Here is an 18,000-nt window from a genome sequence, read left to right on the forward strand (position 1 = left end):
GTTCGATTCCTCTCCAGCCTTTCCCTGTGCCCTTTCCACTTGGACCTGCTCCCAGGCCCTCAGTCCCGCGCTGAGTTCAAATACCCAAGACAAAGAAATCTGATTGGCCAGCTCAGGCCTGGCTTCCCTGATTGGACAGAGGTTTTTTTCTAAGCCACCTCATAGGATGCTGGAAGCCTCTTGCGGTGCGGGGTGCGGGGTGGGGGGTGGGGGGCGGGCGTTGCTTGCGTCAAATGCCCAATCAGCTGCGAGTAGGGTCTATAAATTCAGGCACTGCGCTCTCCTAGCTTAGAATTTGTCGTAAGAATGAATTCTAAGCTGAGTTACACTCCCCCCGCCCCCCAACAAGAGGGTAAATTATGGAAGACATCACAGTTGTGATCAATGCTAGGGACAGAGGAAAACGAAATAGAGGGGTGGTGGGGACCCCTGCAAGGGAAGTGGGGAGTGGGGGAGGATTGCCACGTGAAGGGAAGAGTCCCTTGTTGGAGCCAGCATACTGGAAGCCAGTGGGCATGAGGCTTCGCCTCTCCAAGTCTTGACCTCAAAAGGCTCAAGGTGCCCAGGGTGCTCCTGTGAGGTGGATGGTGCCCCCTATGAGAAGGAAGCTGGGCACAGGGAACCCAGGCAAGATGGTGCCAGGCAGTTCATTAACTCATCCGAGGAACATAGTGAGGTGCCAAGCACCCTGTGTCAAGTGCAGTGAACAGAGCTGCCCTTCTGGAGGTGTGCCAGCTCCTGGGCTGCAGAAGAGACCCTGCAGTGGAAGGTAGAGTAGGAGGGGCCCAGGAGTGGGTTCCCTGTGATAGCATCAGGACCTGCCACCAGGACGGGTTTCTTTCTAGCAGCATGTCTGATGACTCTCCGAAGCCGCTGGGGAAGGATCCAGCTGCTGTCTACTTTGCTAGGGGATTTGTGTCCATGCCTGGGCCACAGCACTAAAGATGTAGTAGCCAAGCATTCTGAGATCAGGAGAGATACCAAGGCCTGCTCTGTCCAGCTTCTCTGTGACCCTGAGAGTTTGTCCCTCCAGCACTGAAACTCAAGGTTTGGGCACATTAAGGGAGGCAGCATTTCCTCCAGGGGAAGCTGAACTGACACTTGAACAGTAAGGGGAGTTTGTCACCATGGTGAGAAAGGAGAGGACACCAGAGGCAGCGAGAACATGTGCCAAGGTGTGGGGGCATGAGGAAGCTCCAAGGGACCCAGGAGGACCACTGAGAGGGTTCCAGAAGGGAATGACCCAATATGATACGGATGGGGCAAAAGCTAGGCCATGAAGTGGGGCTGAGGGCAGGGGAGAGCCACAGCGGGTTTTTAAACAAGGGCAGCACAGCCATATTTGCATTTCAGAAAGACTGCTCGGGCTGCCCTGTGGAGGGTGGGTGAGAGGGGCTGACACTGAGCTGGAAGCCCCGTCAGGAGGCTGGGGTGCAGACCCCTGGAGAACCCTGAGAACTCTCCCTGAGGAGCAGCCGCAGGCTGGAGAGGAGAGATGCTTCAGAGGCAAAACCCAGGGAACCCCATGATTGACAAGGGAGGGGAGCAGTCAAAGTTCCTGGCTTGGGCAGTAGGCCCAGCGAGCAGCAGTTGAGGTTTGGAAGTGAATGGTCGAGTGTGCAGGGCTGGGTGGGGTCCCTCTGGACAGAGATGTCCCTGGGGCAACCGGACACCAAGTGTCTCAGCAATGTACAAACCTGAGGACAGAGAGTCCTCAACTGGATCTGGAGCAACAGTAGGCAGCCACCTGCCCCCGACCCCTGGCTGTCTGCCTACAGAGAGTGAGCTGGGTCCTGATTCTGGAGCTCTTGGAGGGACAGGTAGGCATCAGTGTTTAGCGTCAGGCAGGATGTGGGGACTCTGACCTGGCCTTGCCTGGGAGGGCCGGCCCAGGGGAAGCCAGCCCCCTCCCCAGGGCGAGGGGCTGGGCCCTCCTCTCCCCCTTCTCCCGGTATACCCTCCAGAGGCAACTGGCAATCCACCAGGTCAGGGGCTCCCGGGGTGGGAAGCCTCAGGGGCTGGGGGGCCCAGTCTCTGGGGACCCCCTCATGCAGGGAGGGAAGCCGCCTCTCTTCACTGGCCCCGGCACCCCGCAGTGTCGTGCTTGGGGGGCCGACAGGGAGACTTGGGGAGAAGAGCAGCAGGTCTTCCCCGGGGGGGAAGGTGCAGTAGCCATGGTCCTCTGCTGGCAGAGGCGGCAGGGGAGGGAGGAGAGACCCCTCAGGTGCCCCGGACCCCCCCTCATCGGGCTCCTCGGCACAGGGGTCGTAGGTGAAGTACACCTGGCAGGCCTCAATCTCCAGCGCGTCCGGGAGGTGGAAGAAGAAGTAGCCTTGGTTGGTGAAGCAGCTGGTCAGTGAAGAGTGGCCACTGGTCTCAAGGGTGGGCGAAGGCCCCTTGTCCTGCTGCTGCAGGAGCAGCTGTGTGGCCTTGGCATCCTTGTCCAGCACCTCCAGCAGGGAGATCTCAGGCGCCAGGCCGCTGGGGCTGAAGGATGATGAGGGGAAAGGCGAGGAAAGCCACTTCTGCCAGGAGACAGACCAGCAGAGGGTGAGTAGGACACTCCAGATTCCCAGCAGCGACTAACTCCTCCTTCTCCTCCTGCAGCAAGCCGCTCAGGGCTGCCCACTCTTGGAAGCCCTCCCTGACTGTCCCCCCACACCCCACCCACTTGCCCACTGGCTTGGGAAACCCTCTGGGTCAGCCCAGGGTGGTGCTTGCTTCCCAGCCCCAGCATAGGCCTTCCTGGCCCACTGCAGGTGCCCAGGCAATGTGCTGGCTCAATGAGTGACTGCTTCCTGAGTGCCTACTGGTGCTGCTCTAGGTACCAGGGACACGGCAAAGGGTAGAATGTCAGTGTCTGTTTGGGACTAGTGCTAGTGTGTCCCCAAACAACCAATGCCAAGGCAGAAAGGGCCTGAGAGCACATCTTGTTCACCTTACAGGTGCCCAGAGAGGGTATGCCCTGGCCCCGATCACACAGCCAGCTGGTGGCAGAGCTGGGACCCAAGCTCAACACTCACACTGCCCTGGAAACATCTCCAGTGGGGTCCTCCAATTCACCTCTTCCTCCCAGTGTTCTGCGTTCCCCCCACTTCCCACACCCTCCCTCCACAGAGAGTAAAGCCCCATTAGAACACTTCTCATTGCTCCAGAGTCCAGAGAGCCGTGGCCAGAAACGGGGAGACTGGGCTCCGGCCCTGTCTCTCACGAGCTATGTGACCCCAGGCAGGTCCCTACACCTCGCTGAGCCTCAGTCCCCCAGCAGTTAGCTGAACGGTACTTCCCTACTTCCTCCCTGTCGGCCGGCAGGGTGCTGTCCAGTAAGAAAATGAAGGTGGAAACAGTTGGCACAGGGTACAGTGCAGACTACAGAGGTGTCGGGGTGGCAGATCCCTCAGGGTGGTATGATGGGGTCCTCGAGTGGGTATATTTGAGAACTCCACAGCTCTCTGTCCTGGGAGCCCTCAGCAGCTGTGGTCCCCAGAGGCCAGGGACCAGGCCTAATGATAAGGTCCCCTCCTGTGCCCAGCATGGGGCCTGGGGGCTCAATCAATATATTTCAAATGAATTAATGGACCAGTAGAGAAATGTCCTGGTTGTCCCTCCCCAGAGTGAGTTCCCGGGGCTGTGCTGGCTATTATACAGATGCGTGTGCACACACGTACACACACACCCCACACATGTATATATAGGCACACATGCACACACACATCTCTCGACAAAATCTACCCCTCCCCCAAACCAGGAGTTTGTGTTACAGACGACGCCGAGGGAGAGAGACACTAATGCAGGCCGAGGATGGCAAGGAAGAGCAGGGGGCTTGGAGAGAGGAAAGGGCGCGGGTCGGGCGGGGTCGGGCGGGGTCCCTACAGCAGAAGAGGCAGTGGAGGGCAGGGCCGGGCAGCAGCTCTGAATGCGTGGCCGGAAGGAGAGGCCAGGCCTGTGGCTAGCGCTGGTGTGCCAGGCCTCCCTGAGCCCCCTCAGAGGTGTGTGTGGTCAGCCACTTCCTGGGCCTGTGCCTCCATCCACGGTGCCCTGAAGTGGGGGGACGGGGGGGTTGAGGGGAGCACAAGGGGAAACGCGTCCCCCTTCACACACACTCACACACTTGCATGCACTCCCAGGTCCTGTGGCCAGGGCTGTAGGCCTATGGCCCTGCAGCTGGGAGTCCTGGGGTAGAGAGAGAGAGGAACAGGCCTCCCACCCAGATGCACAGGTGAGAGAGGGGTCCCTCTTGGCCAGCCCCAACCCCCGGCTACATCGTGAGTCCCCAGAGCCTCCTCCACACACTAGCCCTAAGGCAGGCCTCTAGACCCAGGATGACCTTGTGGGAAGATGCAGTGGTTTGCAGCTGTCTAGGAAGGACCCCATTTCCACCTTCAGATGTCCTAGGCCCACAGAATCAGAAGGATTTCAAGCTGGAAGAGAACCAGGAAGGCATCTAGTCCAGCCTCCAACCAGTTCCAATGTAGGAGTCCCTCCGGCTATGTCTCTGACATTTAGTCAGCCAAGAATTGCTTGTATACCTCTGTTGATGGGGAAGCTCACTACCTTTAGGGCTGAAGGAAGAATTTTAAGGAGCTACATTCCCCTGGTTACATTAGTACCATAGATAAGATATCCCGTCTTTAAGAGTTTTCCAAAGAATTCCAGAAGGGGCCCTGACCAGCCCTGATAGAGAACTCCAAAGCCAGCTCATGACAGCTCCAGTCCGGCCTGGCTTTCCAGCCCCTCAGCACTCCTCCTGACCTACCTCCACCCCCACCTCGTCCCCTCCCCCACCCCAAATCTAGGGAGCCGGGGGCAGGGGTTGGGTAGGGTGGCAGAAGCAGCCCACCACATCCCCCTTCCCCTTGAAGCTTCCTTCCTGAAGTGAGCGTGAGCTGGGGGAGGGGAGACGACGGAACGTTAAATGATGTTTAGAGTGTCACTACTACGTGGACCCGCACCGTAAAAACGAATCTGTGTGTGTGGCCGGGAGTGCCTAGAGGACCTTAGACGTTATGGAGCCTCCCCTGGGATTCTTTGCAGGGGCAGAGGGGGCACTGTACCACAAGTCTGCGCTCTGTGGTATGGGGAGGACCAGGCAAGACCTGCTCGGCCGCCAGTCTGGTGACATTAACTCTAGCAAGGGCCCGCTGAGCACTGACTGTGTGCTAGGCAGTGTTCTCGGGGCCAAACACATAGTAACGCTATGTTCCTCCTCCTCTTCCAGATGAGGAAACTGAGGCAAAGAGAAGTTCTATTACTCACCCAAGATTACACAGCCAGAAAGTGGCGGAGCCAGGGTTAGAACCCAGGAAGTCTGGCTCACACAGGAGGTACCATTAGGCCTGAGAGTGCGGGTACCAGAGCTGGGGAAAGGGGCCCACGCCCACCCCAGAGGCTGCTCACTTCAGCGTTCGCCTACAGTGCAAAGCCCGCTGCTTCTGCACCACTCCCCGCCCGCTGGCACCACGGCCCACGCTCTGGCCGTCCCGCGTCGGCCGCCTGCTCTGTCCTCCACCCCAGATTCCTACCTGGAAATCTCCTCCATGCTCTGAGCTCAGCTGGGAGAAGAACTCCGAGGGGTCTGGGATGTGACACTTCAGAACCTTCTTCAACCTGAACAGGGGAGAGGGAGGGAGGGAAGGAGGGAAGGAGGGTTAGAAGCGAAGAGGGCCAGTGTGTCCCACCGTCAGCCACGGTTCTGAGGGCGGGGCACGGAGCCACTCCACGTTCGTTCATTTATTCAGTCAATATGGATCGAATGTCCAGGAAGGGAGGTTACTGGGCGCCAGGGACACAAGAATGGCCAACAGAGAAGGGCCCCCTGCTCTCAAGGAGTTGATGTTCTAATGAAGAGACAGAGCCAAGTGTGAAACGTTACCACTTATTCTGTGGCAACAAAGAGCAGAGTGTTGTGGCAGAGAAGAACGTGGGTGTGGGGGACCACATGAGCCGGAGGGGTCAGGGGCAGAGAGGCTGGAGCGGAGCGAACCAGGAGGGAGGTCGGAGAGAGGCCAGGCTGTGGGCCTCCTGGTCAAGGCTGCCATGGACCATGGTTCCGGTTGTGCACTGCCCAAGAGCACCTGGTTTGGGGGTGTTGAGTGGGGGCTGCCCATGCGCTGCTTGCCAAGCCAAGTGCCCCAGTGTGTGTAATGCATCTGTGTCAAAACGTATGCCCCAGCCTCGAGGCCCCAGAGAGCCTGGCTGCTGCCCACACATCCAGGCTCAAGCCAGCCCTCCCCCAACCCCCTTCTGGGCTCCGGCCACGCCCACCTCGGTTCCAGAATGCTTGTCCCCCCTTCCCACCCAAGGCCTTTGCACATGCTATTTCCTGTGCCCGGGATGCACCCCTTATCCCACCACCCTGCCCGGTCAGTTCCTCCCTCATTCAGATTTCAAAGGAATCGTCACTTCCTCAGGGAAGCTGTCCCCGGCCAACCGTCAGCCGAGGTTCCGCTCTCTGCAGTCTGCTTCCGATACCCCCGGTGCCTTCCTTCACCGTCCTCATCACGGCGTGTCATTATGTGTGTGCCTTCCCCTCCCATAGGACTGTGAGCTCCAGGAAGATGGGACCACATGCCTGTGGCTTACCCTTGCTTCGCCAGCACTCAGCACCATACCTGGCGCTGAGCTGGACTCAGTCGATACAAAAATAAACAAATGAAGGCCCAAACCCAGATAGACCCACAAGGACACACGCAGACAGCTGGTCTATGCACACACACATGTGCACGCACACACATGCGCACACACACCTGCTCAACTCCAGAGAGTAATGCTCTGGGCAGGGACCCCTGGGGCTCTCCCTCTCCTGCTCCCCTCGGGCTGGTTCCATGGGGTTCCATCTTTGGGGATGGGTCATAGGGAAAAGCCAGATGTGAGCCAGATGTGACCCTTGGGAGGGCAGAGGGAGCACTGGTGTGTCCAGGTAGGGACCTTAGCCCAGAACCTGACCTGGCAAAGGGTGCGTGTGCACATATGTGTGTGTGTGTGTGTGTGTGTGTGTGTGTGTGTGTGTGTGCGCGCGCGCGTGAGGGGCTGCGGGGCGGGAGAGGAGCACACAGGATAGATGGGGAGCATTCTTACCATAGTCCAAGGTGCCGGTAGCTGGCCAGCAAGTAGACTAAGATGACGAAGCCAAAGGCACCGCTGAGGCCCACCATGACGTGGCCCAGCCAGGAGAGTGTCTCCTTCTCTGCCCGTGGCGGGGAGAAGCAAGGAAAGGAGTTAGAGAAGTACCCCGACTCACCCAGATTATTCTAGCATCCCCTCACCCCTGACCTGGTGCTGGGAGACAGGCTGACTTCTGACCCAAGACCTTCACAGAGTCCCAGCCAGCCCACAGACCTGCTCTGTGTCAGGCCAACACGGGCCAGCGCAGGCCTTCGCCACAGCAGCCCAGACTTCACTTTACTTTACAGACGAAGAAACTGAGGCTGAGAGGTGAGGTGAAAGCAGCCGACCCCCAACAATGCCAGAAACCAGAAGTTGAGGTTTCGGGGTGGAGAAAGTGACAGAGCCTCTCCTACCTCCTCACTAACTCACAAGGCCACAGGCAGGTCCCATCCCCTCACCGAGTCCCTGTTCCCATGGGCACAATTATGCCCACACTGCCCACCCTGCACGGTCCCATCAAGTGAGCTAATGATGACAGAGGGGCCCTGTAGCCCCAGCTGCCCCCAGAGCCACACCCCAGCCACCCTCTCTTGTCCGAGCTCTGCCTCTACCCCTGCTGCCCACTAGTACCTGCAGGTCTCGTCCTGAAGGCCAGGGTCTGGCTCCAGGGGCTCCAAACCTCGTGGCTGTTTAGCTGGGGCTTCACTCGCACCTGAAGCTCATATCGGGTGTCTGGAAGGAGTGTCTCCAGGCGGATCCATTGCTGGTTCTGCTTGATAACCCACAGGGAGGCCTCCTGGGGTAGAGACGGAGCTGTCAGAGCAGAGGGGCCCCCCACCCTCCCACGACTGGAAGGCTGAGCAAAGCGGCATCTTCCTTTCTTCCCTCTGGCCGCTCCCCACTCCACCCCCACCCCATCCTCCCAAAAGACTCCCTGACTACCTAGTTGGTGGGGCCCAAACCCCAGGGTCATCCTAAACCCCTCCCTCTCATCCCCTCCATCCAAAGCCATCTGCCCATCGGCTGGTTCCACCTGCAGAACCTGTTCTGAACCTTTCCTTCTCTCTTCTCCCCGCTCCGGGTCTGGTCTCCCACCACCTGTCAGGCCCGAGCTGGTCTCCCTGCCTCCACTGCATTCTCTACAGTCTGTTCCGTGCGTGACCAGAAAGAGGGACTTCTCCGCAGACCCCTCCCACCTCCACATCCCCGCTCTTGCTTTTTCCCTTGTCCCCACACGCCCAGGCAATGTCTTGCTTTTGCAGTGGCTGCTTCCTCCATTCAGAAAACCTGCCCCAGATCTTTGCAGGGCCAGCTCCTCCTTGACCCTCAGATCTTGGAGCAGCCTTCTCTGGTCACCTGAGTCTGAAGAAGCCCGTCCCAGTCCCTCTCAGATTTGTTATCCTATTTCGTTTATGCAATAGCATTTATCAATATTCCATAGTCTCCAGTTTCTGTGTTTGCTGACTGTCTGCGCCTCCCCACCCCATGTGAGTTTCCTGAGAGCAGGAAACCTATCAGTCTTGCCCTTCATTCTCTTCCCAGTGTCTGGCACATAGTAGGTACTCAGTAAACATTTGTTGAGTGACTGAGTGAGTGAACAGAGGAATGAGTGAATGGATAAGAACAGACCCCTGTGGACCTGGACCACGCTGGATTTGAAGAGTGGCGAGGTGGCATCCCGGGGCCTCTGAAATCTCACAGAGAGGGCAGTTGCCTGCCTCTTGGTTACGTATATCTTGCCCTAGTCCCAGCCTGGAATTCACCACCGGCTGGAACCCCTGGGTTGTCACGGGACATGTGAAGGGAGCGGGAGGCGGGAGCAGGCAGTACGGAGAAGCAATAGGGGCTCCCTGGGGGCTGCTGTGCCTTTGCTGAGGTAAAGGATGGACATGCCAACCAGGACCGGAAGGAGGAATCAGGGCAGGTCAGACCGGGCCATGTACTCACCTCCCAGCTATGGTCCTGGAACCTCGTCCGGACCTCAAACTCCAGGTCGTTTTCTATGTAGTGGGAAGACTGGGAGACGGTCCAGGTTATGTTGCATTTCTGGGTCCCTGTGTGGGTGACTCGGAGGGAGTCAGGGGCAAACAGGCGAACTGAAGGCGAGAGAGAGAAAGGGAAAGTGAGCTTTGGGGATCCTGGATCATGACGCTGAGATAATAAAGCCGAGACACGCCCCCCCCACCTTTGCACCTGCTAGTTCTCCCTCCTGGTGTGCCCTTCCCCCAGAGCTTGGCAGGTCACCACTCTAATGTCACCTATTCAGAGAAGCCTTCCCCAGCCATCCGACACTCTCCACTCCCTCGCCTGCTTTATTTTTCTTCCTAGCACGTATTACTACCTGACATATTAAATATCTATTTTTATTTCTTTATTCATTGTCTCCCGCACCAGACTGTGAGCTCACTAAGGGCAGAAACTTGGTTCTCTCAGTGTCCTCAGTGCCGAGAACCATTACGTGGCAAGACGTAGGAACTTAATTAAATATCCGCTAAACAAATGAATCATTCTCTGCACTCAGAAATAATCTAAGAGCTTTACATGGATTGTCTTTTTAATTTCATTTCATTAATCTTATACGATTATGAGATTTTATAATCTCTGAAGTTAAATCGGCCTAAGTTTTTATAATTCTGAGACTGTAGAACTCCTCAAATAACAAGAAGCGAATGTTTATAGAGCACGTACTGAGCAGTTTCTGAGTCTTGGCTCATTGGTGCTTTACAACAATCATGCACGGCGGGTCACTGGTTATCCCCCATTTACAGATGAGGGAACCGAGGCTCAGACGTGCTAAATGATCTGCCAGTCAGGTCACACCCAGTTAAGGCAGAGCTGCATTTAGTTCCCTGCCTGGATCTCACCTTCTGCCCCACCCCCTCCACAGAGATGGCTCCCAAGTTCCAGGTGGAAACGGGAATGACTGGGGCTGGGGCCAGGCACTCAGTCATTCAGCAAACCTTCCCAGAGCCCTGCCCAGGTCAGACCTGGTGCTGAGTACTCAGAACGGAGACATAGGGATGGCAGAAGCTCTGCCCTCCAGGAGTTCACAGCCCAGTGAGGGAAGCAGACCCGTAATCAGGCAGGGATGACCCAGGACATAAACATCATGAAAGAGGAGGTACAGAGGGCTGGGAGAGTCTGGGAAAGCCTCCTGGAGGAGGTGACTCTTCACTGAGCCTAAAAGGGTGAGTGGGAATTTTCCAGGTGGGAAGAGCCTTCCAGGCTATGACCAGTACGTGCAAGGGCTCAGGGGCCTGGATAGGGAAGATGAGTTCAGAGAGCAGGAATATAGGCCATCGGAGGGGGATGCTGGCGAGGGAAACCGGGCAGAATTCCGAGCAGCCTTGAATGACAGGGTGAGGAGCAGGGACTTCACCCCGAGGGCAGTGGGCAGTGAGCTGGTGAGCTGTGGAAGCTGATGGAGAAAGACCGGAACGGTGCAATCCCAGAGAGAAGATAGGGAAGGAGGTGCCCACCCGCGCCCCAGGCTCGCCTGGATTCCAAACTCACGGTTGTCAAAGGGCTTGAAGTCCTGGGTCGTCATCATCCTCCACGTCTTCCCTTCGAGGCACATCACTATCATGTTGATGACGTCCGCTGCGGTCAGTTTCTGAGCCTGCAAGGGAAGTGGGGCAAGGACATTACTGCCAGCAGCCGGGGTGGGGTTGAGGACCTGTGAGAATGAGGACAGGGGAAGAACCGGTGGATGGGAAAGGAAACCAAGGCTGCAGTGCTGTCTAAGGTCGGGGTCAGCAAACTCCTTCTGTAAAGGGTTGGGGAGTGAAAATGTATGGCTTTTCAGGTCACGTGGTCTCTGTTACAACTGCTCAACTCTGCAACAGACAGCATGTAAGAGAATGGGTGTGGCTATGTGCCAAGAAAACTTTATTTATAAAAGCAGACAGACGGCAGGCTGGATTTAGCCCGGGAGCCACAGTAGTTTGTCAAGCCCGTATCTAAAGTGAGGTGAGCTGCCCTGTGAGGGAAGGAGTTCCCCATCACAAGAGGTATACAAGCAGAATGAGCTTCAGGGCTGGAACTGTACCTGTGTCATAGCTTTGTGTGCGAAAGCCTCCCTTCCCCCATCCCTCCCCACCTCTACACCCTGACTTTTCTGGAAGGAAATGGCCCAGGACTGAGCATCTGTGGGCAGGCCCTGCTCTGGTGCTTTAGCCTCTTCTCTGGCTGATTCTCACAGCTGTCAATCCTGCAAGCGAGACACCTGAGGCTCAGGTTGGTTAAGGGCCTTGCCCAAAGTCACGCATCTGGTCAGCAGGGGAACCCAGATTCTAATCTGGGCTGTGTCCACGGCCCCACAGAAACTGCAGCCCTGGCTCGTCATGCCTGACCGAGGGCTGCTGAGTGAGCAGCTTGTGGCCGAGGGTAGCGCTGCAGGAGGCAGCTCTAGTGCAGGCTCAGTTAGGACCCGTGTCCTGGGGCCCGGGATGCTGTTTTCAGGTCCAGGGCCAAGGGCACAGTCCATCTGACCTGCTGTAGGGCCCGCTTTGAGTAAACCTTAAACCTGATCATCAGAGTTCCCAGGGCTGAGAATAATTCCTCCCTCTACACCCCAAGGACCCTGCCCCAGCCTTCTTCCAGCTTCAACGGGGGCTAGATTTTCCCAGATAATAATAGCATTATCATTATTATTATTATTACTATTATTGTTGTAAAGATGCCAATAATACATTCTGTTGAACACTTAGTCTGTGGCAGGCACTCTCCTCAGCGCTTAACATATGAGACAGGCACTATTATTATCTCATCCTAAAGCTGAGCAGACAGAAGCACAGAGAAGCTTAGGGACTTGCCTAAGGCCACACAGTTAGGAAAGTCACACAGCTAGGTGGGACCAGGATCTGAAGCCAGACCACCTGCAGAGTTCTCGGAGACAGTCTGGTTCCAGAGGCTGCGCCTTGATCAGCTACACTGTGCAAATCCACCTCCACCCTCTCCTGCCCCTTGAGAATGCATAAACTTGGTGATGGTTGGGAAGTGTGGTCTGGGCATCCCCAGTGCCCGCTGCTGCCAAGGAGGGTTTGACAGACAATCATTGACTGCATACCTACATGGAGATGGCCACCTGCCTTTCGAGAGGCAGCCTAGTGCCGTAGTGAAAGGTCTGGGCTGACATACCTGTGTTCAATTCCAGCTCAGCCACTCCCTGGCTGTGTGATCCTGGGCAAGGACCACGCCTCTGAGCCTCAGTTTCTTTATCAGTTAAGGGGACAATGCTGGTGCCCACCCCGCGTCATAGGAATCTACTGACGATTGTGTCAAATGCATCCTCTCCTCTGGGTGGGATTCTGAGTGCTTTAATGCTCAGATCCATCCTATAGGCAGGTGCCATTATCGTTCCCATTTTCTAGAAGGGGAAAGTGAGGCATAGAAGCCACCCAGCTGGTATATAGTGAAGTCAGGGCTGCAACCCAGACCATCCAGCTCCGGGATCCACACTCCTGACCCCATACCACCCTGCACTTGCTACGACATCAGGAAGAGTTGGATGTGTGGCTGTTATTATTACTGGGGTGCTCGCCCCACTTGATGAGGACTGCGGAAGAGTCGCAGGACCCACAGCACGAAGGAGACGGTAGGAGCAAAGGCAGAACGTGAGCCTTGTGCCGCACGCATCCGTCCCCCCAGGTCAGGCCTGAGTTCTGGCCTTCGGACACTGCCCTCCTCCTCTCGCCTCCCAGCCCCAGGCAGCCCTCTGCACTGCAGCTTGCTGGCCACTGGGCTTGCCAGGCCCCGGCTCCTTTCCTGGAAGGGCACCCCTTGGCACTCACCCTCCCTCAGCCATTCCCCTCAGCTACAGATACTCACATTTGGGGGTCCGAGGATCAGGTTGCAGGCCCAGGATGACGGCCCCACTTGGAGCAGATTACAGGATTTGTTCCAGGGCCTGTCAAGGCAAAAGAACCTCCTTAGAAGCAAAAGAGGGACCCCAGAGCTGGCCCTTGGGATGGTCCCCCATGCAGCGAGGCCAGTTCGTGCGGGTGCTCTATGCCAACCTCTCAGAGGCGCCGATTCCCCAACCTGCTCTAGCTTCCCTCACAGGCTTTCTCTGCCCCCTCCACCCCAGCCTGGCCCACAGCAGCCAGACTGACCTTCTAGAAACAAACCAATTCAGGACACCTGGCCTCCCCACCTAAAGCCTTGCGAAGTGTTCCCCGGGGCTTGATTGGGCCTTGGGAGCCCCATGGGAGGCAGGGACAAACCCAAAGCCAGCTTTGCTGCTGCCAGCAGGATGTTTGCATCACAGAGATCCCTTCATCAACTCCCACCACCCCCGCTCAAGCTTCTCAACCACGCCTCAGTCCCTTGTCCCTACAGCTGCCCTAGGGGGTCTCTCAAAATCCCAGATGACTCACAAAGCTTGGAGAGCTCCCTACCTTCCCCCGGCCCTTGCCTCTAAAGTCAAGTCCAGGAGGCTCAAAGGCCCACGTCCTCAGTCTACCTTGTCCAGTTCGTCTCTAGCCTGGATTCCCATACCCCATTCCCATCCAGGTTCCAGGAGCCTAAATATCTGACTCCCAAATTTTCCAGACTCTGGTGATACCAAGACTCTGTGGGTCTTATTCGTCCAAGATTCTTAAAGTGCAACTGTCTTGGAGTCTGAGAGTTAGGGTTCCAAGAGGCTAAACATCAGTGATTATAAGATCCCACCATCCTGCGATTCTGAAGTTTTGCCTGTCGACCCCACACTCACCGTTGATCTGGCTGGGCGTGGATGCGGCAGGATGTAGGCTGCAGGCCCCCATCCCAGTTCCAGACGCAGGAGATGTTGGCTTTGGAGTTGTAGAAGCATGTGAACCTGGAAGTGTCTGCCGGCAAGATGAGACGTGAGTGGCTGCAGAGTCCCCATGGACCTTCCCTCCGGGGCTTGCCCCCCGCCCCTTCTCTCAGCACCCATGCCTACCAGACGAGGAGGGAGGCAACTCTGGCGGGCAGAAAAGGGGTTAGTGGACCCATTTCCAAGAGTGAAACTGAGCCCCATAGCCTATAAGTTCTCCTCAGGCGGGCTGAGGCAGGGCAGGGTTGAAAAGCCAGCATCTTCCTATGGCTCGGAGAGGCAAGCGGATAGAGTGGGGCAGGACGGAGGGCAAAAGGGAGACTTGGACACTTGATCTCTGGTCTCATTGCCCCTGTCTTCCTCCTTCCTGCCTCTGCCCCTGATGATGGGCCTTCTGCCAGGAAGCAGGGGTCCCGGGAGGGCTCTAGAAAGGCCCTGGCCTCATCCCTGAGGGAAAGCACAGCTGTCCAGATGTCGGGGTTCTCACCGTTCTCTGCTGTGGACACCCAAGGGACGGCCAGGACCAGGAGGAGGGCGAGGAGGGACAGACACCAGGACAGAGCAGGAGCCGCCATCACATCCGCAGGTGGGAGCTGGGGAAGGGAGCCCTGGAGGAAAGATGAGAGGGAGAGAGCACAAGTGAACGCCCGCCCGCGCCCCTCCCTCCCCAGAGGCCGGCCGGCCCTGCCCGGCCCAGGGCGAGCAGGTGTCCTCTCCATCACGCCACACGGTCCAGCGTCAGGGCCTTTGTACCTGCTGGTCCCTCGGCCCCATGCACGCTCACTCCCTTCCTTCGGAGATTCGGAGACCTGCACGTTGTCATTGCTGAAAGGGCTCTCTGAGCAAACCCAACCCCTTGTTCAAAATTGGAGAAACAGGCTTAGGAAAGGGAAACATCTACTTATGTCCACTTAGGGAGGCCAGCAGAGAGCTGGGATCAGAGCCCACCTCTTCCCTATCCTGCGGCCCCTGAACTACACCAAAACCACTCGTCAAAGCGTTCCTATATGCCAGGCTCTGTTTTAAACTCTTTAAATACAGCAATAAGAGCATCTATATTGGAAATACTCTTATCATCCCCCGTTTTCAGATGAAGAAACAGACACAGAGAGGTGAAGCAAGTTACCTAAGGCCACACAGCTGGTAAGAGGCAGACCTGGATCGGAGCCAGGGCGGACTGCCCAGAGCCCAGGCAGGGCCCCCCCCTGTAACTTCTCCGACTGTATCTTCCCGCCCACTGAGATAGTTCGCGCAATCAATGAACACGTCCTGGTGACCTCAGAACAATACTTGGCGGTGTGTGCTGAGCACTGTGTGTACACTGACTGGCTCAATTAATCTGCCCGGCAGCCGGGGGTGGCAGGTGCTTGGACTATCCCCTTACACAGATGAGGCAACTAAGGCTCCAAGTCATTAACCTGCCCAAGGTCACATGTGCAAAAGAGGCAGAGCTAGGATTCGATCCCCGGGCTCCATCCCAAGGCGCCTGCTCTCACGCCATCCCACCCTGCCCAGCCTGACCCAGGCACTGGTCCCAGAGGTAAGGCCGACAGCCTTCCTGCCCCAGGGAGTCAGGGCCCACATGGGCACAGGCCAACATCTGGCTTGGGCGTGGGAAGGAGACCAGAGAGGCACCCGTGGGCTCCTCCTTGTCCAGCCCATCATCCCCAGAGGAGGGTGAGCTCCCCAGGGTAGGGCTGATTGTCTCTTTCTTTGGACCCTCCCAAATAGCACAGGGCATGGGGTTAGGATCCCAAAAGGTACAGAGCCCAGCAAAAGGGCTTCCAGCAAGCCCCCCATGTTCCCCTTAGTCACTCGATCACAACTCTGGGGCACAGGCACTGTTTATCCCCTGGAGAGTGTTGTCCTGGGCCAGGCCCCAGCCAGCAGGCAACCCCATGCCCAGCACAGGGCCTGGCACAAAGCCCCAGGGTGAGAGGAGGCGGGGGGCAAAGGCAAGATCGCAGGAAAGTCAGAGCCGAACCACAGCCCTGGCAGTGGAGAGCCTGGCAGGAGAAGCAGCATCGTCTGGAATGAGCTCCCCACCACCCCAGCCGAAAGGATGCGACAACGTACACTGAGAAGGCAAAGTGCACGGGGTGGGGGGCAGGGGAGGACATGGAGGGACAGACAGCAGGACAGGGCGGGAGAGCGCGGAGTGTGCCAGAGGGGTGGGGGCAGGAGGCCTCCTAGCAGTCTCCGAGGAAGAGGAAACTGAGTCTCAGGGAGGTTAGGAAACCCGCTCAAGGTCAAGAGCAAGGAAGAGGCCCATCCCCAAGGAGGGCAAGTCAGACCCCAGAGTCCCAAGCACCTCTGTCCCGGGTTCTCACACACATCCACGTGCGCCCTTCCCGGCTGAAGCGCCATTCACATTGACTGACTCATTAGGTCCCCACCACAAGCTTCGAGGTGGGTGTCACTGTCCCCTTTTTGATAGATGCCAGGGCTGATGTGCTGAGCTGCCCAAGGGGCTGGACTCGAACCAAGTCATCTGATTTCAAGTTAAAAGAAGATGCCGATAATGATGACGATGACAATGATAATGACCGTGATGATGATGGTGACGATGGTGACTAATGCTCAGCTCTTACTCGGTGCCTGGCGTGGTCATTAGCGCTTTGCATATACAACCTCATTTAATCCCCACAGCAACCCTCCCAGTAGGTACTATTATGACTCTTTTTCTCAGATGAGGAGACAGAGGCACACAGAAGCCTCTTGCCCAGGCTAGAGGTGGGTGGAGCTCAGATGCAGATTGATCTGGGTTTGAACTCAGATGCAGATTGAGGCCCAGTGGGGAGGATGCTGAGGAATGTGGGGGTTCATGGGGGCTGAGGGAAGAGGTGGAGCAGGAGCTCAGGCGACAGAGATGTGTCCCTCCTGACTTCTGAACTTGACAGGCCCATCAGCTCATCCTCTCTGACCACCACCGCCCCCACCCACATACATTCACGTGGCTCCCTCTTGCTGTTTCACCCTGGGGGGCACCTCCCCAGCCACTGCGGGGTCCTGGGTATGGGGGAAGGAAGGGGACCTTGAGAATGGCTCCCCCCAGTGCTCCAAACACAGTTAAGAACAGTCGGCGCCCAGGAGAGAAGCGAGAGCGTACCCTCCATGCAGCCCCAGAGAGGGGGTCCCATCCACCCAGGCAGTGCCTGCAGCACTACTGACCTGCCCAGGCGCACAGCTAAGGGACCTCCCAGCACCCACACCTCACCGCCAGGCCTCCTCCCTCACCCCACAAGCCCCTTCAGGGAGCACTTCACAGAGGGGGCCTCCCCAGTGTGGGTCCCATTCCCCAGCCGTCAGGAAGCGGCTTGAATCTCTCCCACCCACATCCCAGCACCCTCTCTGAGAACCCAGACCATCTGAGGCTCAGGTGGCCGTCCCCTCCCAGTCTTCCTACCTCCCTCTTTACCTCTCTGGGTTGGGGGCCCAGCACAGGGCCCTGGGAGTCCCCTCGTCCCACAGCAGCCCCCAGCCTCCCCAGGGGAGAAGGGGCAGCCTCAGACTGGTGACCAGCTTTTTCTCGAGCCAGGAGCCACGAGAGCAGGGTCTGCCTTGTCCTCAGGGGGATTCTAAGTTCAGGTGGGTGGGGAGGGTTGGGAGAGAGACCTTCAGGCAGAAACCGCCAGGGGACCTCAGATAGAGCTGAAGTCATCCCCGTGACCTTTCCTTTCAGCTCCGTCAGGGCTGGCAGCAGGGGCCACGAGGGAGCTGCTGGTACCTGGGGACTGGGCCGGGGCAGGGCGAGGGCCAGGCAGGGTGTTACCTGGCTGAGACATGGGGCTGCGGCACGGTCTCTTTGGTTCTCTCCGTTGCTGGGACCACAGCCATCTCCCCAGGGCCCTGCTCTGGCTCTGGTGGCCCAGGTAGCAGACAGAGGCGGCCAGCAGAGACTACAACCCACTTCCTGGAGGGGGCAAGGCCTGGGGTAGGGGGGGCGGGACTGAAACTCCCAAAGCACCTAGGCTAGATAAAGATCTCCCTCCTCCACTGGGGGTGTGTGTGTGTGGGGGGGGGTTGTGGCAGCATGCACACACACACACACACACACACACACACACACACAATCGCTTTCAAATAGACACCTT

At 57.5% G+C, this 18,000-nt stretch overlaps 1 protein-coding gene across 2 annotated transcripts; it reads right to left on the bottom strand.

Moving 5' to 3' along the window:
• Positions 1-1,179: 1,179 nt before the first annotated feature.
• IL2RB (interleukin 2 receptor subunit beta) lies at positions 1,180-17,779 on the bottom strand. 2 transcript variants are annotated; one of them, XM_011387490.2, is made up of 10 exons: positions 17,679-17,779; positions 14,394-14,514; positions 13,823-13,937; positions 12,937-13,015; positions 10,621-10,726; positions 9,055-9,203; positions 7,738-7,903; positions 7,078-7,186; positions 5,523-5,607; positions 1,180-2,525 (listed from the first exon to the last, which is right to left on the bottom strand). In XM_011387490.2, the coding sequence occupies exons 2-10, from the start codon at positions 14,479-14,481 to the stop codon at positions 1,773-1,775; spliced, it is 1,650 nt and encodes a 549-aa protein (XP_011385792.1). In that variant the 5' UTR covers positions 14,482-14,514; positions 17,679-17,779; the 3' UTR covers positions 1,180-1,772. The 2 variants fall into 2 exon arrangements, with proteins under 2 accessions (XP_011385792.1, XP_011385787.1); XM_011387485.2 differs by lacking the exon at positions 17,679-17,779 and adding an exon at positions 14,660-14,683.
• Positions 17,780-18,000: the final 221 nt, after the last annotated feature.

The sequence above is a fragment of the Pteropus vampyrus genome, unplaced genomic scaffold (assembly GCF_000151845.1).
Source record: "Pteropus vampyrus isolate Shadow unplaced genomic scaffold, Pvam_2.0 Scaffold16, whole genome shotgun sequence".
Classification (NCBI taxonomy): domain Eukaryota; kingdom Metazoa; phylum Chordata; class Mammalia; order Chiroptera; family Pteropodidae; genus Pteropus; species Pteropus vampyrus.